Source organism: Calcarisporiella thermophila (assembly GCF_041956535.1).
Source record: "Calcarisporiella thermophila strain CBS 279.70 unplaced genomic scaffold VTP21scaffold_13, whole genome shotgun sequence".
Lineage (NCBI taxonomy): Eukaryota > Fungi > Calcarisporiellomycota > Calcarisporiellomycetes > Calcarisporiellales > Calcarisporiellaceae > Calcarisporiella > Calcarisporiella thermophila.
The window spans coordinates 745,811-766,375 of NW_027192203.1; the positions used below are offsets into that span (position 1 = coordinate 745,811).

Here is a 20,565-nt window from a genome sequence, read left to right on the forward strand (position 1 = left end):
ACATCTTCTTGTCCGATCTTAACTAGTGTTGCTCTCATGTTTGATATTATTTACCATTCTTTTCTACATGAACACGCTTTTTATATCTCCAACATAGGGTTCATACTACCGATTTGTCAAATGTAATTTTACTTGATGTTTGAGTAGCAAGCATGAAATCTAAATTTTATTGTGAACATACAGTATGAAAGTGGTATAGATATGGGTATTTACGAACTAAGATAGTTCTCTGCAATGAGACGTTGGACTCCTTTTTCCTTTTTAACCGACTCGATCACCTTCAACAACTCTGGGGTCTCCGTTTCGCTCACTACCGTGCTATACGCGTCTTGATCGAAAATCTTTCCAAGTCCATTTAACAAGATGAACAGGTGGATGTCAGCGATAGTGAGCTTGTTCTGCAGGTAGTGGCCGTTACCGCCGCGTTGCTTGATAAGTTTCTCGTGGAAAGGAAGAAGATTCTTTACATCTTGGAGCAGGACTTGTTTTCCAGCCTCCTTCTTATCCTCCTCCTTTGGGAGGAAATAGTTCCTGAGCATGCTAAGGAAAAGCTCATTAATCGAGTCCAACGCCATATCCACCAGGCCATTTTCTTCATTGGTATCGCCCACTAATCCATGCTCACGTCCGAGATAGCGAGAGATGGCTTGTGACTCTGCGATCTCATATCGCGAACCATCAGGTTTTGTGACATAGAGGACGGGGACATGGCCGAATGGAGTGGTGGCTTTTTCGGAAGCCCAATCCTCAACGAACTTGAACTTGTAGTCTGCCTAAAATGTTTCAACAAACGCAATCGAGGTTAGCCATGCTGACATGGATGGGTAGCTGAAGTGTAGAAAAACCTACGTTTACAATCTCAAGAATAGTACGGGCAGCCGTAGCAAGACCAGCGTTTCGGAAATAGTAGATCTCGTATTTGTTTTGAGAAGACATGGTTGATGTAGTTTTTTAATTTTCAAAACGCATGGAGTGGCGGAACTAAGGGGGAATTTATACCCTACGCGATGTGAGGATAAACTCGTTACCCGAGACGCTAAATTTAACCAAAGCTGAATTGATTATAAACCCGATTATTAATCCCCCATCTTCAATAACTGGCCCCAGCACCTAGTGACTTGGCGGAGCGCGTAACCAAAAGAGGAAGCCGTTTGGGGTATATGTCTTTTTTAATTACTAGAAGGAAAGCTTGCATGGAGAAATCAGATGCACCGCCTAATCAATCTGAGACTGGGAAAATTTTCGGGAGATTCAGCACTCTGATGACTAATTTGCAAAATACGAAAAACTTGAAGAGCATATTGTGGGAAAAATCCACGCGGAAAATAAAGCGGCACTTAATAGCGACAGAGATTTAACTTATGGCCTCGCAGGTTTATGAGAGCTTTGATATAATTGATTGCTCTGAAGTTCCTCACTATTTCTTGCTCATTCAATAGAGATGGACGCGTTTAATCCGGTGTGTTTTTGCATGACTTCTTTATGCAATAAAGGAATTAATTGGCAACCTCATGTAGATTCCTGGCACCAGATGGCCAAGTTTATCATGGGCAACCCATTCTAAAGAGTGGCCATTTCCCCAAAGATATTAGCGGGCTGAAGGCGAACGTGATTGTTGGAGATATATATACAGATGCGAAAGTGACAGAGCGTGTTGTGCAGGTTGAAAAGGTATTCAATGATCCAATTGATGAAAAACAATATAAAAACGCGATTTCTTTCTCACGCTGTCACTTCAACCACATCAGCTTTTAGCACCGATCGTCCCCACCATCTTTCGCTGCATTGGCCTCAACTACCGTAAGCATGCTGCCGAGACAAAGATGGAGCTGCCGAATTACCCTATCCTTTTTATCAAGCCGCCCTCCAGTATCCAAGGCCCAAATGCCCCCGTGATGGTCCCCTCCATTGCCACAAACAATCAAATAGATTATGAGGCTGAGCTGGCAGTGGTTATCGGGCGGAAGGCGCGAAATGTAACCCGTGAGAAAGCTCTCGAGTATGTACTCGGATACACTTGTGCAAATGACATCTCGGCAAGAAAATGGCAAGGAAAGAAGCTAGGCTCGGGCCAGTGGTGTTTTTCAAAGGCAAGCTTGAAATTTCGGCCAGACCTACGTCTCTTTTGGCTGACAAGTTCCCTCACGTTTTGCCTCTTTCTTTATTCTATACTCTTTTCCTTTTCCTTTCCTGTCTTTTCCTCTTATTGCTCTCTAGGGATTTGATACGTTCTGCCCTCTCGGACCACAGCTCGTGTCACCTCATGTAATCCCCGATCCCAATGCGCTAGCAATTCGCACGCGCCTCAATGGCCGTACGATGCAAGATTCCAACACTTCTGATATGATATTCGACGTCCCTCACCTCATTTCATTTCTAAGTCAAGGTACCACTCTTCAGCCTGGCGACGTCATTGTCACCGGAACTCCAGAGGGTGAGTGTTGATGTTTCCTCACCACCTGCACTGAGAAGAGGAGTGGGAGGAATGAGCCGAGTTTTAATCCATTTCTTGGTACATAAGGAGTCGGATTTACGAGGGAACCTGCTTTGTACATGCAGGAGGGAGATGAGGTCGAGGTTGAAATAGAGAAGATTGGGACGCTTATGAACCGAATTGAATTCGAGCGGGAAGGAGGGGTCATTGTCCAGGAAAAGAGCAGGTTATAATCTCAGGGAACCCATTTACCCTGTTTCAAGCGGGGAAACCTTAATTTTTCACGCCACCTTTTCCCAGATCTTTGGGCCAACCGTTGCATTGTGGCAGTTCAAGCTAGAAATCTATATACATACATATTTCAGTTCCACACCTATTTCCTAAAGAAAAAAAGAATAAAAAAGGATTTCTCATTTCTCCCTCTTTCTGATCAAGGGCTCCGCCATCATTCTTCTTCGCTATGAAGAAGGTTAATATTCCTCTATCCTAGCATCATTTGCTCATGGCTAATCAAAAATGCTTATATACGCCTGCGTTAGGTTCTGTTGCTTGGCAGGAGCGGAGCAGGGAAATCCTCCATGCGCTCTATCATATTCTCCAATCATGCAGCGCAAGATTCAGTTCGGCTTTTGCCAACAAGTAATGAATTCCCATCATTATGACTCATTGCCATTATGTATCTATAATTATGCACATATACTAGTGGATGTCGAGTACACAAATTTTCAGTTCTTGGAAAATTTGATGGTGAATCTATGGGATTGTGGGGGGTAATTGGATCTTGGCTAAACTGGAAATGGGCACGCCTACCCAATGCTGGATGCTTACTTATTCATATTTTTTTCAGACAGGACAACTTCATGCATGATCATATCTTTAATCACCGAGAACACATCTTTAGTAATGTAACCTTGCTGGTGTATGTGTTTGACGTAGTGATCACAGGCCATCGGATAGATCGTGACGAATTCTATTTTCGACTGTGTATTGAAGCATTAGCAGAGTATTCATCGGAGGCTAAGGTGTACTGTCTGATGCATAAAATGGACTTAATACCGGACGAAATGCGTGAAGAGGTAAGATATACTACAAGTATACTGATACAACTATTACATAAGTATCTCGTTTTTTTTTGTGCCACATATTATATGTTTCACTGCCCTGTTCTTAGTTTCTCCATTTACTTATCTAGCTTGTCCACAAACGCACCCGCCGTCTTGCTGCGCTCTCCTCCCCTTTTGATCCCATCGTCCACGCCACCACTATCTGGAATGAATCTCTCCATGCCGCCTGGTCCAAAATTGTCCACGCCCTTATCCCTCGCATCGACTCTCTTGTTCCCCATCTAGAGCGGTTCTGTGAGCTTGTGGGTGCAGACGAGGTAGTGTTGTTTGAGCGAAAAACATTTTTGGAAATTGCTAGCGTGGTCCGGCGTGCTCATCCAGACGGAAACCGGCTAGTGAAGATAAGCGGGATTGTAAAACATTTTAGATTGAATTGCGCGTAAGTATGAGTTCCCAAATTTATGAATCATATGCGATTTTTCAGTAACCTCTCTGCGTGCAATTCCTCATCCCCCTTCCCCTCTCCTTCTCTCTTCATCCTCTATCATCTAATTCTATTCTCTCTTTTCGTCGCCCGTTACTTTCCCACTACAAAAATCACGGCTAATCCACTGGTTTTAATCAATCCATGAAGTAATAGACTTGGAACTACCTTTGAGAGTCTTATGATTCGGCGAAATCCGTATAGCCTCTATGTGTGTAATCTCACCCAACACTCGTATGTGATGGTTGTACTAAGTGATCGTGCGGTATTGCCAGGCGGGATGGAGCTACACCTTGCAGTAGCACGAAAATATTTTGAAAAACTGGAGATATTTTCTTCGCCCTATTCTTGAAATGGTGTTGCAGAGAGACCTGGAAATTTCATGTTGATTCCCCAGATAATACATTCCCTTGCAGAGCTACCCCCTTCAGATCACCTTAACTTCCGGATATTCTTAGCTGTATCTCTATTTAGTCGTTGTTTTTTTATTGTTATATCCATGTCAGTTAAAAAATCTGCCTGTAATACAATTTGCCCTTTTTATGATGGTTAAGGATTGCAGAAGAGTAGAGGAGAAGGAAGTTGGTATAGTATTTACACGCATATATAAAAAAAGTTAGAGGGTGAACACTATCGTGGATGGCGGTGTTGCCGTTTCTCAATTTCAGCAGGCAGCGACATGGCCACTATTTTTTCCGCGCCCTCCTTGAGACTTAATTCAATATGCACTGCCGAGTTATTTCGCTCTTGCGTCATTAAATCTTCATCCTATCACAAGTACACGTTTAACTCATGAAACCAGCTCTATCTCATCAATACTATCCAATCCGTGCTTACCATATCCTCTGGTTCAACGTCATCCACCAACATGACGGTACTTGTACGGCACCGAATCTCCACTTGATCGGCCATCTTATCTCTCACTGCTAGTGCTAGTGTAATTGCCTTGTTAATTGCGGCACCCATTCCATGGATGATCACCACCTTTTCCCCGTCACTGAGAAGAAGTTTCCGTGCACGATCGAGATGTGCATGGAAGGACGATTTACGAGAAACGTATATATCGGTGGGAAGGGTATGGGAACGGATAGGCGCCCGTTTTTGGATTGTTCCTTCGAGGTGAGGCCGTTTCTGAGTGGAAGGATGACCGGGAGGCTCTGTGGTTGATATGCGTTTGTGGTTGTGTGATGGCAGGTCTGCGGGTGGGGATGGATCTGTCATTATGTTGTTTGAAAACAGATTTTAATACATTTATCAAAATGAGCGTCTACTTCCAAGCCAATTCCAAAACAAATCATAGATTGCATTAGGAAAGAGAAATCGACCTCAATCAGATTCGATTGTGGTTAGCAAGTCACAGAAGCGACCTCGGAGCACTGATAAATTGGTTATGTGCCGTCGATTGTCAATGCGGGGAGTACTCTAAGAGCGCTAGCCAGGTTTATCTAGTGTCACATAAAGTATGGAGGGAGAACATAATCATCTGTTTTGCACTAAAGTAGCGTATAGTGCCTTTAGTAGAAATGTGTTTTATAATTAACTCTGCCCCACGTATACTTGTGAATTTGGTATTCTATGGACGATACACTTTGGCGTGACATAAACAAGAGTAGAATTCTTTGACAAATGACACTACTTTTGGGTTTGAGATGGGTGTAGCAAAATTCCACCCTAGTTTTAGGGCCTGCATCACTACCACTTATTGTTATTTGCTTTCCTCTTCACCCTCCCAGCCTCTATAGCAGTGGCCAAAGTTGTAGTATGGTAAATGAAGCAATATGAGCCGAAAGGGCCTTTGTACAAGGCTCTATTGGAATAAGCTTATCATTGTTCTTACCTACCGAGTAAAGCATGTATGTCAGTTAATATTCTATGGGACCTTTCCTCCCTGATAAAAGCAGTCCCTGAATAATTTTGGAATTGCGAAAATGAATAATTGAGTTTTGGGGGACATGTGAAGTTTCCACCTATTAATACTCACCTTGGTAGTAAAAAAGAAATACCATGGATTATGAAAGAGAGTCTAAGTTTTTCACTCTCCATGATGGGGCCGTCATCGCGTACCAGATATTGGGAGAGGATCGGGGCTCACTCCCATTGATAATGGTAAATGCATAATTTTAGACAACCTTAACATACATGAGAGTAATGTTCTCTCACAATTAGGTCTGTGGCATGTAAGCGTAACACCATCTTTTGTGAATCTTTTGCCACAGCATTCTGACTAATTATATATATTGAAGGGGGATGGTGAAAGAGGATTGGGATCCCGCTGCGCAAGGTGAGTGCAACGATTGGATTTCTCTATCTATTTAATTTTTATCTACATATTTTGTATGATAGAACTGGCCAAATCTCGGCAAGGTTGGTTAAATTGGTTTCGCTTTGCACGCAAATTTGCAATGACTGCCCCCTCCTAACTGGCCACCTTGTTCGATAATAGTCCTTATCTTTGACAATCGCGGGATCGGTGAGTCTGAAGGCCCGGAACAATGGTTGCGCCTTGAACTTTACGCACTTGACGTGGTGGAACTTGCCCTCCACGTTGGGTGGAAGGACGTGGCCATCTTGGGGCTATCCATGGGCGGGATGATTGTGCAGACCTTATTAGCCATCGGAGATCCTCGCTTGAGAATCCATAGAGTGATACTCGTTGCAACGTAATTACAAAAGATATCCGCTGATTCAATCCCCTCTCCCGTTGGATTCTCACGCTTTCTATCAACTAACCCATGGTAGCTCACCGAAAACGCCCGACTCGACCAAAATGACCGAAGCTAACAAGAAGCTGATTGCTCTCTCAAATGACCCGAACACAACCTCCGAGCAGCTCCTAGAGCATGCCTTCCACATTCTGGCCATCAGCTTCACACCTGAATATGTCGCGCATAACGAGGATAAGATTTACAAAATCATGGAGCGCTCTGCGTCCGGAAATCGGCCTCCGCAGACCAATTTGTTCCAAATGCGTGCGGTCGGTCGATACAATCTTGTCGAGGTGTTGCCCAGGCTGAAAGCCCCGCCCACTCTGGTGCTGCATGGGACTGAAGATCAGATAGTCGAGTACGAGAAAGGCGTGCTGATTCACAAGTTGCTGCAAGGCTCCCGCCTGATATCCGTGGAGGGTTGTGGTCATCTCATATTCGACCAGCGGCCGGAGCTACTGGACGATGTGAACCGGTTTGTGGAGGAGGGCGAAAGAGACGTAGGATATGCGAGATTATAAATTGGAATTCCTCCGATATAACTTTGCTTTATTTATGTTAAGAGAATTGTAACATTAGACCACTTCCTAGTTGAAGTGGTGTATGTATTCTTAATTTATGCAGAGTGTCCATTGCATTTTTTTTTTTTGAAAGGCAGAGTAACAGTGAATTAGGGAACAAAACAAGACAAACATAGACATAAACATAAGAATAAGATAAAAATAAGAAGAGGAAGAAAGAAAAAGTAGAAAAAAAGGTAAAAATATATTGAAGATTAAAAAAAATTGATTTCATAAATAAGCAAAAGGAAAAGGAAAATTGAGTTGATGAATGAAAACTACTTTCAAAATCTGAGTTCTTTCAAAATTGCTGTAGAATAGAGGAATTAACAAAAAGCTAAAAAAAAAGCGCGGGGGGATGGGATCGTAGCCTGATCAAGCATAGGATTCGATTAATTTTCTCACACTTCGCGGAGTTTCGTCGTCATTATAGTGGCGTGTCATATGGCGGATTATTTGTATTAGGGCGGGGGTTTCGTCGCCTCCGAGCCGTTGCACCGCTTCCACGGATGGCTTCACATATACTGCCGACTGTCGCACGAACGCTCCCTCGCCAGAAATATGGTCGTAGACAACAATCGCAATCACCATGGAGCGGAGAAGCTGCGCACGTGTCTCCGGCCGGGTGTAGAATTGATTCACCAAAGAGCTATAGCAAGCAATGGAAAGGGAGGCGACGGTTTGCGGAAGGCAGGGACCAACTGAGTCTTTGTTCGCGAAAGAGCTGGCGACCCGAAGAAGGGTAGCAAACAGGGGAGAAGGCTGAGCGACGAACATCGAGATTTGGTTGGCAAGCTCATCCTCGGACATAGCCTTTCGCAAATTGGCCTAAACGCCAGAGAAGAGAGCATTTCGGTGGGAAATGGTTAGACGGGAGATCCACAAGTGAGCAACATTGAAGCACTAACCTGATCAGGCCTATCTCGACTTAGCATGCGACGGTAATAGGAAAAGTCATTTTGAATGGCCGGTGTTCTCATCTGCAAGAAATACCCATGCAGTGAAGGCATTTAGCGGCTTGTGGCGATAAATGAACAAAGAGAATGCATACGCTACCTTCAACTGATCAAATTCGAACACAAAGCCCAAAACCCCCGTAAGAAGCTGCACAAGACCAGGGTGCTGCTCCAATGCGCTAGGGTTAGCGCATAGGGGTCTGAGCAGATCGGGCAACATGTCCTCAAGGAGAAGGGCATATTCATAGTACTCCTTCAAGCAAGCTGCGGTGACCTGAAGGACCCGCCAGGTCTCCTCTTCTTGCTCGGGAGACGGTGAGGTCATGAGCTAGTATTTATAAGGGCATAATTAATCTAAAGGAAAAACTCCTAAATTCAGATTCATTGGGGAATCTCACCTTCCTAATTTCCCCATCGCAAGCCCGGTACCCGCGGATGCTCTCAATTAGATGGGCTGTCCGCGTGAGAACCCTGAGCCGATCGTATACCCCACGCTCTTCCTCCGTCGGTGGTGCTTCAAAGTTTATGGCAATTTCGGGTACGGTGTCCTGCACTCGGGATTTAGAGAAAAATAGGGTAGAGCAAGCGGAGCCCATTGTTGTTTACAAATTAGATGATGGAGAAAATGGTCGATGGGGGACGTGGATGGTAAAAAAAAAAATGGAGCAAAAGAGCGACTAGGAAATGGAGGATTAAATAGGGAAATAAACACAAGAGAGGTTAATGAAGGCAAGAGGATGTTACTAGTCACAGAGGCTAGAAATAATATTAAATAGAGGAAAGGATAAATACAACTACCAACACTATTGAATGCTCAACCCTAAAGATGAAAACCTCACCGGGATTAAAACGTCCAAAAATATAAAATTTCAATTCAAAGGATTTCAGATATATAAAATGAACTTGTTATTCTTTCGTTACACGGCGTGGCCCAACTATCACTAAGCCGCAAATTTTAGTTTAGTTCAACTTCGGGATTCGTTGACCTTCCGCCTGTGTTATTTCCTTTCCGCGACTAACCTCGACAATCATGTCCACGGCAGTGACGGGACCGGCGGGTACGCGTGAGGATCTACCCGCTTTTGCTTTGGTACGAATCAAACGAAAGCGTAATGAAGAGCCTTTGGATGCTCTGTGTATGTTTTTTTGCTATTCCTTAATGGCAGGGTGTCCGCAGTCATAGATTAATGTCAAAGGAACTTTGGTGATTAGATGTGGAGCAAGCGCTCACACAACCTCCCCGCGAGAAGAGAGCGAAAAAGGAGAGAAGCTATAGTCTCGGTCAGCCTGAAAACCCACAACTTTTCTGCCTTGCAGAGACGGTGAACAGCGAGTATTTCAACGATGACAAGGCCCGGGAGGAGCTTAGAGTACGTGTATATTAGCGGGCCTCTGAATACCAGTTTAATAAGTAGAAATTTATTATACTTAAATCTTTAGGATAGAATTGTAAAATTAAAGGAAAAGCGAGCACGTGAGGAATCTGAATCGTCACCACCACAGGAAGAGAGAGAGCCGATCACCTCACCATCAAAGGCTCCCGTGCGATTCAGAGTCATACACAACAAGCAGAAAGAGGTAATAACCAATGAGGACGGCATACCAGAGTAAGTTTCTAAGGTTTATTACATCCTTGCGGTTACCCATTTTTTAATATGCTGCGCTAGAGTGTTAACATCCCCGAAGAAAGGAATGGCACCTGAGAAAAATGATGTGTTTCAGATGTATGATGCAGTAAAAGAGAGCAATAAGAAGCAAGGGTAATATAGTATGAAATGCTAGAGTCGATATGTTCGAAATGATTAACCGTTATTACCTTACAGTGTGAAGAGACATCTACGCGAACAACAGTATGATCCCTCACCAGACGATATCATGTGTAATTTTCTTCCAATGGTGCGCGAATACCTCACACTCAACGAAAGTCGCTCCAGCACCACCACTAGCTCTTCCGCAACCGCCGAGGATGACGATGAGTATGTCTATGACATTTACTATCGCGCCGATCCTCCTGATCTCCGCACGGCCTACCGCAACGTAGGTGCTTTGACTTGGGAAGGAGAAGACAATTACTTTTTGGAAGACGATGTGGACACTAGCGACGAAGATTATGAGGAAGAGGATTCTAATGGTATTTATAAGAGTACATTCAGTGGTGGAGGAATTTCCATAGATGCTGACGTGGAGTCCTTCTCTTATTATAGACGAGGGTTTCTACACGCACGACTATCCCGAGGAGTATGAAGATGAAGAAGAAGTTGACGATTACGAACAAGGTGAGTTCTACTTAATAGAAGGGTTTCTACCGTTTTTAGAGCAATCAATTTTGACTCTTCCCCCCCTCTATCCTTTACTCTCCTATTTTTTCCCCCTTTAGTGATGCGACAGGATTATGAGGAGGAGAGCGACTACGATGAAGTTTATGTTTATTAGAATATGTTGCATTCATTTTTTTTTGGAAAAACTGCCTTTCACTCCACACGTTTTTTTTCGTTGTCCTGTATAGTCATCTTTCTATGATCACTAATTCTTGTTTAGGATCCAAAAATCTATATAAAGAAAAGGCCTCCATTTTAATCTCATCCAACTTCTAGTGTATATATGTATTATATATATAATGTCAGTGATGTATATAAATATAAAAAGAAATCTAGGAGAAAAAAGAGTCCACAGGAGAGAAGCCGAGAGTCGGGAAGGAGGGATGAAACGAGAAGAAAAGGTAAATATTACAGTGGAAATAAGTTCAAGAAATTGCAAATACAATGGTCAACCCGGTTTCATTGATTGTCGCGAACACAAACCCACGCAGAATTCAAAAAAAAGCACACAGGAGATACTAAAGTACAACTTCAAAAAGTTTACTCGTTTTGGATACCCAACATGACTTTAGACTGCTCATAGACGGTAAAGCTCACGGCAATCATGGGGGTTACTTTCAAATAACCGATGCCAAGTCCCACGAAAAAGCCCCTCCACCCCCGTTCCCTTGCAATTACCCTCACGGTATCAGCAAAAGACACAAACCTCTCGGGGTCGCGCAGGCCGTGAACCTGCATCCGTCGACGCACGACCTCTAGTGGGTACGAGCACGTGAGAGCGATCGCTCCTGCCACACCACCGCACACAAGATTGGGGACTGTCTTGAGTCGCAATCGATCGCCCACTTTTGGATCGGGGAAGGTGGTATGGGGCAACCGGGTTTTACAGTATTCCGTTAAAACATGGTTCGTGCAGAAGGACACACCAGCATAGGGAATCATCCCGAGGATGGTAGGGTAAAAACCACGATAAAAATTCAGGATAGGAGGCTTGCGTGCACTCTCTGCGTACACCTGTCGGCATGTCTGAATAAAGGAGGAGGCGCGCTCGTTTGACCGAGTCACTTGGAAAGCCATGCGGACTCGCACTAGATCAAGCGGGTATGTGAACAAAACCGTAGTTACTCCTTTTAAGTAGAGGCGCCATAGAGAGGTTAGTAGTGTCGGGAAGTGAAAGGGAGGGAAAAGGTAATAAAAAAAATACCTGCCAGGGATCCGGCTACAAATTGCCTGGCGGTTGTCTCTTGTGCTTTTGTAGGCATTAATAGCTACATGAAGCCAGATTTAAGGATTAGTTCACTATTGGATCATATGCCCTTCTGGTTAAGTATTTCGAACCACGATTCAACTTACAGTCTGGAACTGCTCATACGCAAGAAATTTGATTGCTGCATATGGGAATATACGCAATAGAGTTGCGGAGTGACCCTGCAGCAGCCCAAAGATGCCCGTGCTTCTGTATATATCACTGAGCGCTCGGAAAAACCCTAACCAAGATCCTATAAGTGAAGATGACAAAAAAAAAAGCTTTGTAAACATTTGCTCCCTTGTATGAGCCAAAGAGAAAGTTGAACGGTAAAGTTCATGGTAGTAGAATCTTGATTATATTACCAGAATACTGAAGGAAGTGCGGGTTACTTGATTGGAACAAAATCTTCACACGATCCAGGGGTGCAATCACGGTCTTTGCCTGTTGTTGTACGTTACATTATAGGCCAAAATGAGATTAATAATCCCCCCGTCAAAAAAACAGCCCGCTTATTCATCCTACTTACAGCACAGCCCGCAATTCCCCCTGCTAATCCACTTTTAAGGATGTAGTTCCAGTTGCGGGTGTCACGGCGATGATACTTATGCGCCTCGTCCCCTAGCTTCACACTCTCCACACGCTGCATTGCCTCTTCGTAACTATCCTTGGTTGGTAGTAATAATCGGTTTTCTGCCGCTGCTTCAGCTGTAACCGAAATGGCCATGAGAATTGTGGGAAAGAACTACTAGGTTTCTAATTTCGCACGTTTGTAAGCGATTAATCGGGTGTGGCTCATTTTATCACGGGGATTTGCAAATTTGGCCAAAGACAATGGGCAGTGGAGAGCCCGATTGCTTCCCACAATCCTGGAAAAAAAATTGACCGTTCATACAACCTTCCCTCGGATCTAAAAGTCTCTAGAGGCTGTCTAAAAATCATTCATAAAATACCGTTTGATATATAGTTGAATATCTAAATCAAATGATCATTAGATTTTTATGTTGATATATCACAATGCTCAATTGCTAGTTAAGTAGCATGAGCTTGTGATAAACTGTTGTAATTGCAATCTCAATTCTCCCTGCAATTATCCTCCCTACGGTTCTAGAAAACGCCCCTAAGTTTGCAAGGTGTGAAGCGAAGGTATCTCGTGGACTTTTTACGCATTATGCTGTGAAAATGCAAGACAGCGGCAGTCAAGAAACTGCCGCTTCATATGGATAGTTAGTCCTTCCGATAGCATGAATAGGATAGCCTATATTCTCTTTAAGGTAAATACCGATCCAGCGTTTTCACAGGTTCCGGAGTGTCAAAGCACTATGTGTGCGCGATTTCCCGTTTGACTTTCCTTCATACTGGAGCCAATGCGAAAATCTAGGTAAAAAAAAAATAGACATTCAGGAACTCAAATTGATCCATTTTTAACCAAAAGGGCCCATTTTTTTTCAAGTCATGTTTATATATTTTGATGAGAATGCACATACTATTGCATTAGGATCACAGAGAAGAATTTTTTTGGTTTTGGACGCCCAAATCAATTTTTAGATATGAGCTAACCAATTTTCCCTATTGAGCAACCTAGGGAAGGATTGCGTTGAGTTTTTCCTCTCTATCCAGAGGTCTAGGGAGTCGCATCTTGTGTTTAAACGGAAGAGGGACTTTATATAACATGCTCATATATACATACATAAACAATGCATAAGAAATAAATGCAACACATCCTCCACTATTTTACTTTCTTACTGGTGGCTCCATCCACCTGCCCACCTTGCTTTCGAAGCCTTGCAATTTCGGTTTCATTTCGGATGTTCTCCAAGATCATTGCGTGGGTGCGGTTCAAAATAAGGGAAAGAAAGAGCGTAAAGCCCGTCAGATAGCAGTTCCGCTGTTCACCAAAATCAAGGGGGAAATGATTAATGATCGAGTCTTCCTTCCGTCAAAAATAGATATGTTATGCTTTTACCTCGCTATAAAAGCGCGTTGCAGCCACGTTCATATGTGCTTGCACGGTAGATGGTTTTCCTCCATCACTGGCAAGCTCGATATTTTCTTGTATGCGCCACCAACGGTTCACTGCGTCAAGGAACAATACAAAGACAAATACCTGGGTGATCTTGGTCCAGTACCAAACTTTCTGCGCCTAGACACCAAATGGGCCATCGATAACGCAATTAATTAAAAGGCAAAAGTGATATCTAAATGAGGGAACACTCACAATTGGAGAATTGTGAAAGAAATTCATCATGGGCTTGCGCAATGTAAGAGGTAATGGTATCTATTTCACAGAGAGAATGCTTGTTGTCAATCCACTTCAAGTCAACATGAAATAGAAGCCCATTCTTACAATGAAAATGAGAAACAGCGCAATTTCGAGCACCAAGAGCCCGAAACAAAGTGTGTAGTGGATTGTCATTGTCAGGAATGGCGGAGAGAATGCGGCGAGGAAAAAAAAGGCCTTGTCAATTAAACACGTTGAATATTGAAGAGAAATGGAACGAAAAGAGAGGTGGGGAGGGTTTATATCGTCTTTATAATGCGAGGACGCCCAGGCAATTTGACGGCTAATTTGGAAGGAGAAAATTAAGTCGGGTGGCAAAATTTACAAACATCAATAGAGCGCTGACAAAACCTGGCTCAATGCTTGATGCGACTGTTCTCCAAATTCCACTACACCGGCTGCGCCAAGACTGATGCGTTGCAAGAAAGAGAGAATTCCGGTGCGGAGCCGCTATTGAAATCGCTGTGCAGTAATTTTGCGCCGCGGAAAATCGCTCTCGCCACATCCAAGTCTTGAACCACTTGGCACAAGCTCTATTAGAAATAGGATGCCTGTCAAACCACTCGACTATAAGGCTGGGAACAGGAAGAATAAATTAAGACTTAAGGGCATCCAGCCAAGATTAGCTCTGAATACCCCCTGTTTCCAGCCGCTCGAATTATCACTTGCTCCAATCTCCTGTGACGCCACCATTTCATTTATTTCAAAATTTCATATTTCCCCGGCAATTGCTCTCCTCATCTCATCCAATGACAAAATGACATCGTTATCTTCTAATGACCAAACTATACACTATCCCCAGGTTCACCCCACAAAAGTTCTGCACGCATCCTCACCCGACCATGGGATCCACCCGCGTACATCTCATGACTCTCTTTGGAATGGAAGCCAAGAGGAGATCCGCCCTTCAGATGCAACTGCTACGCCTGCTGGGATGAGTGTGCATCCTGCAGAACCGGATAATAGGATGCTGAAAACACAACCCGAAGCCGCGACAGCACGTCTGCCCACAGACAATATATCTCCATTAGATTCTTCTTCGCCGCTTGCCCCAGATATAGCCAAGGTACCCTATAACAGAATCCTTTCTAATGAAACAGAATTTCATCTTATATCACCGTCTCGGACTTTTCAGAATGTGCCTACGCGTCGATCTACCCTTGCTGTCCTTACCTCCGTATCACCTCATGGCGAGTCAAATGCTACGAATATTGATCAGGAGCTTTCTCTCTCCCGCCGAAACACCTTCGCAACTGAACTTGTGGCACGCACTCCACAAGAACTAGAGGAACTACATCAATTACAAGAGGAGTTGGCGAGAAGGAAGGCAAGGCTGTTATCGAAGCGGAAGCAAGAAGAGGAGCGCACAAAAGTGGTTATTGGGACGCGAATTGGTGAGGATCACGTTAACTATGTCCTCATGTATAATATGTTGACCGGGATACGGGTTGCTGTAAGTTAGCATGTTTTTTTTTAACCTATCTATGTATACTTGAAGTGGTTGTTTATCTATGTAAAATCAATGACTTTTTTTTAACAGGTATCAAGGTGTACCGCCAAATTGCAGCGTGAATTGACAGATGCAGATTTCAAGAGCGCTCATAAGATGAGCTTCGATATGTAAGTCTCGATGACAGCTTGAACCTGGTAGCGCTTGGCTCTAACCCCTTCTCCGCACAATAACAGCAAGGGAAACGAACTCACCCCATCGGCTAAATACGACTTTAAATTCAAGGACTATGCCCCATGTAAGTTCCTTATGACATCATGTGGTCTAGCTGTTTCCTACACCCATTAACTCGGCTCCTACCATGCCAATACCTATAGGGGTTTTCCGCTATCTACGCGAATTGTTTGGTCTAGATCCTGCAGATTTTCTCGTGTCGTTGACGAATAAATATGTCCTCTCGGAGCTCTCCTCCTCAGGCAAGAGTGGCGCTTTTTTCTACTACTCGCAAGATTACCGCTTCATCATTAAGACCATACATCATTCTGAGCACAAGTGGATGCGAAAAATTCTGAAAAACTACTACGAGGTAATGATAATATTAGTGCTGATGAATGGATTCTAGCTCCGATCATATTGGGCTCTAATGGGGATGGCATCTTTATTAGCACGTAAAGAAAAACCCAAACACGCTTCTATGCCGGTACTATGGATTACACCGCATCAAATTACCGCATGGAAGGAAAATCCATTTTGTCGTCATGGGCAATGGTGCCGTATCTGGATCTGAACCCTATGACACCCATCTTGCTTCTGAGCTAAACTCCGCCTTGTTCTATAGTGTTTCCTTCCAACAAAGATATCCACGAGATCTATGATCTAAAAGGATCGACCTATGGCCGCGAATACCCGGAGTCGGAGGCACGTCAGAACCCGCGCGCAGTCATGAAGGACTTGAATTGGCTGAATCGAGGAAAGGTCCTCCAGCTTGGACCAGAGAAGCGGCAGATATTCCTTGCACAACTGCAACGAGATGTTAAGGTATTTTGAGTTGGGTTGGCGATTCGATATGGACAGTCTGCCTTTTTAAACAAGGAATCCGTTTCTTTTTCTTTCTTTCTCTTCCTCCCCTTTCTCTTCCCAGTTGCTTCAGACATTAAACATCATGGACTATAGCCTGCTCATTGGTATCCACAATTTGCGGCGCGGGAATAGCGAAAACCTACGTGCCAATACCCTGTATATCTTCAAGCCGGATCTCAAGCGGACGGAGCGCAAACTGGAGCGACAACCCTCTGGTCGACGCGGCTCACACGGGGGAGCCAAGGAGGATCAAATGAGTGCTCAGGCGTTGCGGCAGGCGGTGGTGGTGGCGGATCCTGTTCGGATCGATTCAACATTTCCGGAAGAAGTCCCCTCAGAGTAAGCCATTTTCCCTTCACTCGAAAGCGAAGAGCCACCTGGTTAACCTCGCCTATAGTCGTCTTAATTGTATATTCTACGCGGACGAGGGTGGCTTTCTCTCCTCCGACGAGAGAAATGGACCGGGAGTGGAGAATTACTACATGGGCATTATCGACATCTTGACTCCGTATGATATTTTCAAGAAAGCCGAGCACTTCATCAAAAGCTTCACCCAGGACAAGGAGAAAATATCTGCGGTGGATCCGACCACCTATGGGCTGCGATTCCTTCAGTTTATGAGGGAAGCAATCAAATGTCATGAGGACCTGCCGGAAATCCAGCTTTGAGAGTAAGGAGGATGAAGAGGAAAAACAAAAAATAGTGAGGAGGACAAGGAAGGAGCGAATAGGCCGAGACTGTTGTTCATTTGCTATTTCAATATTTATCCAAGTTTCTGCATCAAAAAAAAGTGCGCAATAGACTCTTCCATTTTCCGCATTCTACTCTTTATTGTCTTTTATTGTCGTCGTGGGGCCATCCAGTCTCATAGATAGAATAGGAGGATTAGCGGCAAGCATCAGATTAAAAATCGTTGATATACATAGGTTGAAGCTGGGGCTCAGAAAGCCCAGCCGCACGAAAAGAAAGGGAAAGAAATAATCACACACTAGACTCGCTAGGAAAGATATTTACAGGCGACAGGAGTAGAAAGAAAGAACAATCGTAGAAGATATCTTTGTATATATTTATATATAACGCGGGGTCCTCTAACTTGACACCGCCTTGCAGCACCCTCAATCCACCTTCGATTTGGCCCGCTCCAGCTGATCTATCCAGAGCGAGTAGAAGATGTAGCAGATCAGGACGGCCATGGCAACGGCAACGCCCAGGATGGCGGCGAGCTGCTGGCCAAGCAAGTCGAAGGTGTAGAAGTAGACGTGGAGGGGGCAGAGCATCATGGTCAGTGCGAAGATGGTCACCTCGATAAAGGTGCCTCTGTAACAGGGGTTAGACGATGGTCATTAGCGACATGGCGGGCGAGGCCGAGACAGAGCCTCGGAACATCTAAGATCCGGGAGGATCGAGCTTACATTGTCAAGTAGTTAAAGCGGCCAATAGGCCGCGGCCCATCGTCGGAAGAGGGGGGGGATTGCGAGGGCGTTCCGGCCATGAGGGCGTCTATTTCCGGAGCAACCAAAGTCGAGGAAAAAGTGGGGAAAGGCGGAGGAACCAATGCCAGCCCGGGATCGCACCAGGGTGAAGCGGGTTTTAAAAACGGACTAGCAAATCCTAAAGGGTTCGGCTGCGGCTCCTGCTTTCTTGGGTTTTTGTTTGCTATGTTCCCGAGATTGACTAATTCGTCAAGCCCTCACTGAGGACTTTCTTTTTCGGCCTTTTGCTGGCTTCTCGCCCTTCTTCTCTCTCTCCTCGCCAAATCATCCCCGATAGCGAGATGAATGACGACATCATCCAATGCTTTGAATGCCTCTGCTGCTACGAAGACACGCCCTCCTCGGCCCAGATATGCTGCTCTGCCGGGCATCCCTTTTGTCACCAATGCCTCTCGCGCTCGGTCTCCGAGGGCCTGTTTGGCCAAGGCCATCTAGCCCGCCAAATTCTCTCGGGCGAGCTGCGTGTGCCATGCTTGACCGAATGCTCTGGGTGCTTCGACGAAGACGAAGTCAAGAGCGTGTTGCAAGGCGGCCTTCGCCGATCTTTTGCTAATGCCATACTGGCCGCTCTCGCGGCTCGCGCTAATAGAGGTGACGATGCCTCGCATGGAGAGAAAAGAGAAAGGAAGGAGGGGGAGGACAATGAGGAAGAACTCGCGGCAGTCCCCTCTTTGCGATGTTCAGGGGGGCATCCCGTGCTTCCTCTTTCCTCCCCGTCATCCTCCCAAGCCCATCCTTCTCCCTACCTGCTTCTTCTCATTGCCTCTCTCATCTTTTGGCATTCCCCTCTTCTCTTCTCAACCGTGTCTTCTGCCATCCTTTTAACACGGATCCTCCGCTTTTTCGAAATCACGAGCTGGAGCTGGCGCTCAGAACTGAGTGCGGCCATCGATAGAACGCAGAAGCGCCGTCAGGGATGGGCATATGGTTGCCGATGTGGAAAGTGGACATGCTGGTGGTGTGGGGAAGAATGTAAAAGAGGTGGACACATGTGCAAGATGCAAATGGGAAAGGAGGGGATGCAACGCTACATTGAGCGGGCGATGACGGGTGCTATCAAAAGAACTGTAAGTAGAGGGGCAGGAGTCCGGCCAGGTTGGACTAGATGCTAATCAGAATATGTATTATGTCTTAGTGCCCCAAGTGTTACCGGTCGTTTCAGAAGGAAGAAGGGTGCAACAAGTTGACGTGCCATTGCAGTAAGTATCCCTGCGCCTTCAACCTGATATCTCCAACCAAGCCCACTATTCTCTCCGTTCTTGAACTTATTAGACTTTGTGATGTGCTATGTTTGTGGCCAAGGGATACAGGACCAAGGCTATGCGCACTACTGCACGCATTTTCTGCCTCCCGGGTCGCCCCCTTGTAGCAAATGCTCCAAGTGTGGGCTGTATACAGGAGAAAGGGACGAGGAGGTGGTTGAGCGGGCGGGCAAACAGGCCATGAGGAATTGGTTGCGGGAACACGGACAGAGGGTGGGAATGGGGATGGGTTGGAGCGAGTATTTGCAGGAGTGTATTATAGGTTGGATCGAGCTGGTGGTGGGGACACTCTGTTGACGGGCTCAAGTTTTTATTTTATTTCATCTCTTTCTCTTGCATTGTTCATTTCCCCTTTGTTTTATAGCCTCTTTATAGTGTTCAACTTGGATTGCACAAATATACACCCCTACATATACCCACACTTACGCGCATTTTTCTATATTTTTCTGTTTTTTTTTTCCTCTCTACTATGAGTTTTATTTATTTTTATCTTTTGTTTCGGAAGCATTCTTTGTGAAATTTGCTGAGATGCTGGACCACTTCGAACATGGGATGTTCAAAGGATATTCTTATTTAAGTCGTGTGGTGCAGTATTTCGGTTTAGTAGTTGTGTTGTGCAATAAAATTCTCGCGTCGTTTTCCACATGGACCTTATTGGATTTCGTCCAGAATCCTCGCATTCAATCAGGTCATACCACCACAATGTATGGGCTACCTCCACGCAATAAGCTGATCAATGTAATTGATCATTTTGTGCAGAATGCAGATGTCAACTGAAAAAGTAGGAAAAAATGAAAGAGGAAATCGTCAGAAGCAGGGTTCGAACCTGCGCGGGCAGAGCCCACTAGATTTCAAGTCTAGCGCCTTAACCACTCGGCCATCCTGACTTTCCGAGAATTGTGGGGGAATATCAGTATTTCTTACAGATAGTCATAACTGCGCCACTACTGGTAAAAAAGAAACTTTGGGGGAGGGTTAGTGTAGTGGACTATCCCTGGGATGCCGATGAGAACGGCGTGGGTTCGAATCCCACTTCCCCCACCAGCACTTACTCTTAGTTTGTGACTGCTATCCACTTGATCAGAAGCTGAGTCTTGATTATTAAAAAGATCGCCCTTACGATAAGTACAACGATTACATTGGTTTCACGTACATGCTATTCACGTCAACTACGATACACGCATATCGATTGAACGTCTATCGATCCAGGACCTATATCTCGTTATGTTAAA

The 20,565-nt window shown here is 44.8% G+C and overlaps 12 protein-coding genes and 2 non-coding genes across 14 annotated transcripts; 7 read left to right on the plus strand and 7 right to left on the minus strand.

Moving 5' to 3' along the window:
• Positions 1-209: 209 nt before the first annotated feature.
• On the minus strand, positions 210-936 carry VTP21DRAFT_2242 (uncharacterized protein; the record flags this gene model as incomplete). The annotated part of the gene is made up of 2 exons (XM_069392416.1): positions 210-773; positions 850-936. 2 exons carry the CDS (start codon positions 934-936, stop codon positions 210-212), a joined length of 651 nt encoding a protein of 216 aa, XP_069250819.1.
• Positions 937-1,361: 425 nt separating this feature from the next.
• VTP21DRAFT_2243 (uncharacterized protein) lies at positions 1,362-2,667 on the plus strand (the record flags this gene model as incomplete). Its single annotated transcript, XM_069392417.1, has 6 exons — positions 1,362-1,373; positions 1,440-1,459; positions 1,518-1,671; positions 1,749-2,090; positions 2,218-2,434; positions 2,522-2,667. 6 exons carry the CDS (start codon positions 1,362-1,364, stop codon positions 2,665-2,667), a joined length of 891 nt encoding a protein of 296 aa, XP_069250820.1.
• Positions 2,668-2,894: 227 nt separating this feature from the next.
• VTP21DRAFT_2244 (uncharacterized protein) lies at positions 2,895-4,334 on the plus strand (the record flags this gene model as incomplete). Its single annotated transcript, XM_069392418.1, has 6 exons — positions 2,895-2,903; positions 2,974-3,073; positions 3,138-3,204; positions 3,282-3,510; positions 3,627-3,937; positions 4,133-4,334. 6 exons carry the CDS (start codon positions 2,895-2,897, stop codon positions 4,332-4,334), a joined length of 918 nt encoding a protein of 305 aa, XP_069250821.1.
• Positions 4,335-4,612: 278 nt separating this feature from the next.
• On the minus strand, positions 4,613-5,203 carry VTP21DRAFT_2245 (uncharacterized protein; the record flags this gene model as incomplete). The annotated part of the gene is made up of 2 exons (XM_069392419.1): positions 4,613-4,750; positions 4,820-5,203. The coding sequence occupies 2 exons, from the start codon at positions 5,201-5,203 to the stop codon at positions 4,613-4,615; spliced, it is 522 nt and encodes a 173-aa protein (XP_069250822.1).
• A 1,026-nt stretch (positions 5,204-6,229) lies between these two features.
• On the plus strand, positions 6,230-7,208 carry VTP21DRAFT_2246 (uncharacterized protein; the record flags this gene model as incomplete). Its single annotated transcript, XM_069392420.1, has 4 exons — positions 6,230-6,263; positions 6,326-6,346; positions 6,426-6,642; positions 6,722-7,208. The coding sequence occupies 4 exons, from the start codon at positions 6,230-6,232 to the stop codon at positions 7,206-7,208; spliced, it is 759 nt and encodes a 252-aa protein (XP_069250823.1).
• A 414-nt stretch (positions 7,209-7,622) lies between these two features.
• Positions 7,623-8,799, minus strand: VTP21DRAFT_2247 (uncharacterized protein; the record flags this gene model as incomplete). The annotated part of the gene is made up of 4 exons (XM_069392421.1): positions 7,623-8,075; positions 8,156-8,227; positions 8,304-8,531; positions 8,602-8,799. 4 exons carry the CDS (start codon positions 8,797-8,799, stop codon positions 7,623-7,625), a joined length of 951 nt encoding a protein of 316 aa, XP_069250824.1.
• Positions 8,800-9,233: 434 nt separating this feature from the next.
• Positions 9,234-10,636, plus strand: VTP21DRAFT_2248 (uncharacterized protein; the record flags this gene model as incomplete). The annotated part of the gene is made up of 7 exons (XM_069392422.1): positions 9,234-9,339; positions 9,416-9,573; positions 9,644-9,810; positions 9,871-9,963; positions 10,027-10,334; positions 10,408-10,479; positions 10,581-10,636. The coding sequence occupies 7 exons, from the start codon at positions 9,234-9,236 to the stop codon at positions 10,634-10,636; spliced, it is 960 nt and encodes a 319-aa protein (XP_069250825.1).
• Positions 10,637-11,061: 425 nt separating this feature from the next.
• VTP21DRAFT_2249 (uncharacterized protein) lies at positions 11,062-12,494 on the minus strand (the record flags this gene model as incomplete). The annotated part of the gene is made up of 5 exons (XM_069392423.1): positions 11,062-11,648; positions 11,726-11,789; positions 11,875-12,020; positions 12,133-12,211; positions 12,297-12,494. 5 exons carry the CDS (start codon positions 12,492-12,494, stop codon positions 11,062-11,064), a joined length of 1,074 nt encoding a protein of 357 aa, XP_069250826.1.
• A 1,002-nt stretch (positions 12,495-13,496) lies between these two features.
• VTP21DRAFT_2250 (uncharacterized protein) lies at positions 13,497-14,183 on the minus strand (the record flags this gene model as incomplete). The annotated part of the gene is made up of 4 exons (XM_069392425.1): positions 13,497-13,655; positions 13,734-13,910; positions 13,986-14,045; positions 14,115-14,183. 4 exons carry the CDS (start codon positions 14,181-14,183, stop codon positions 13,497-13,499), a joined length of 465 nt encoding a protein of 154 aa, XP_069250827.1.
• A 622-nt stretch (positions 14,184-14,805) lies between these two features.
• Positions 14,806-17,246, plus strand: VTP21DRAFT_2251 (uncharacterized protein; the record flags this gene model as incomplete). The annotated part of the gene is made up of 9 exons (XM_069392426.1): positions 14,806-15,114; positions 15,184-15,501; positions 15,589-15,668; positions 15,735-15,796; positions 15,876-16,084; positions 16,164-16,266; positions 16,337-16,536; positions 16,640-16,917; positions 16,976-17,246. 9 exons carry the CDS (start codon positions 14,806-14,808, stop codon positions 17,244-17,246), a joined length of 1,830 nt encoding a protein of 609 aa, XP_069250828.1.
• Positions 17,247-17,693: 447 nt separating this feature from the next.
• Positions 17,694-18,070, minus strand: VTP21DRAFT_2252 (uncharacterized protein; the record flags this gene model as incomplete). Its single annotated transcript, XM_069392427.1, has 2 exons — positions 17,694-17,895; positions 17,991-18,070. The coding sequence occupies 2 exons, from the start codon at positions 18,068-18,070 to the stop codon at positions 17,694-17,696; spliced, it is 282 nt and encodes a 93-aa protein (XP_069250829.1).
• A 282-nt stretch (positions 18,071-18,352) lies between these two features.
• VTP21DRAFT_2253 (uncharacterized protein) lies at positions 18,353-19,630 on the plus strand (the record flags this gene model as incomplete). Its single annotated transcript, XM_069392428.1, has 3 exons — positions 18,353-19,138; positions 19,207-19,270; positions 19,344-19,630. The coding sequence occupies 3 exons, from the start codon at positions 18,353-18,355 to the stop codon at positions 19,628-19,630; spliced, it is 1,137 nt and encodes a 378-aa protein (XP_069250830.1).
• A 508-nt stretch (positions 19,631-20,138) lies between these two features.
• On the minus strand, positions 20,139-20,220 carry VTP21DRAFT_t169. The gene has a single exon. It is a non-coding gene; the product is annotated as a tRNA-Ser (tRNA).
• Positions 20,221-20,301: 81 nt separating this feature from the next.
• On the plus strand, positions 20,302-20,374 carry VTP21DRAFT_t166. The gene has a single exon. It is a non-coding gene; the product is annotated as a tRNA-Ser (tRNA).
• Positions 20,375-20,565: the final 191 nt, after the last annotated feature.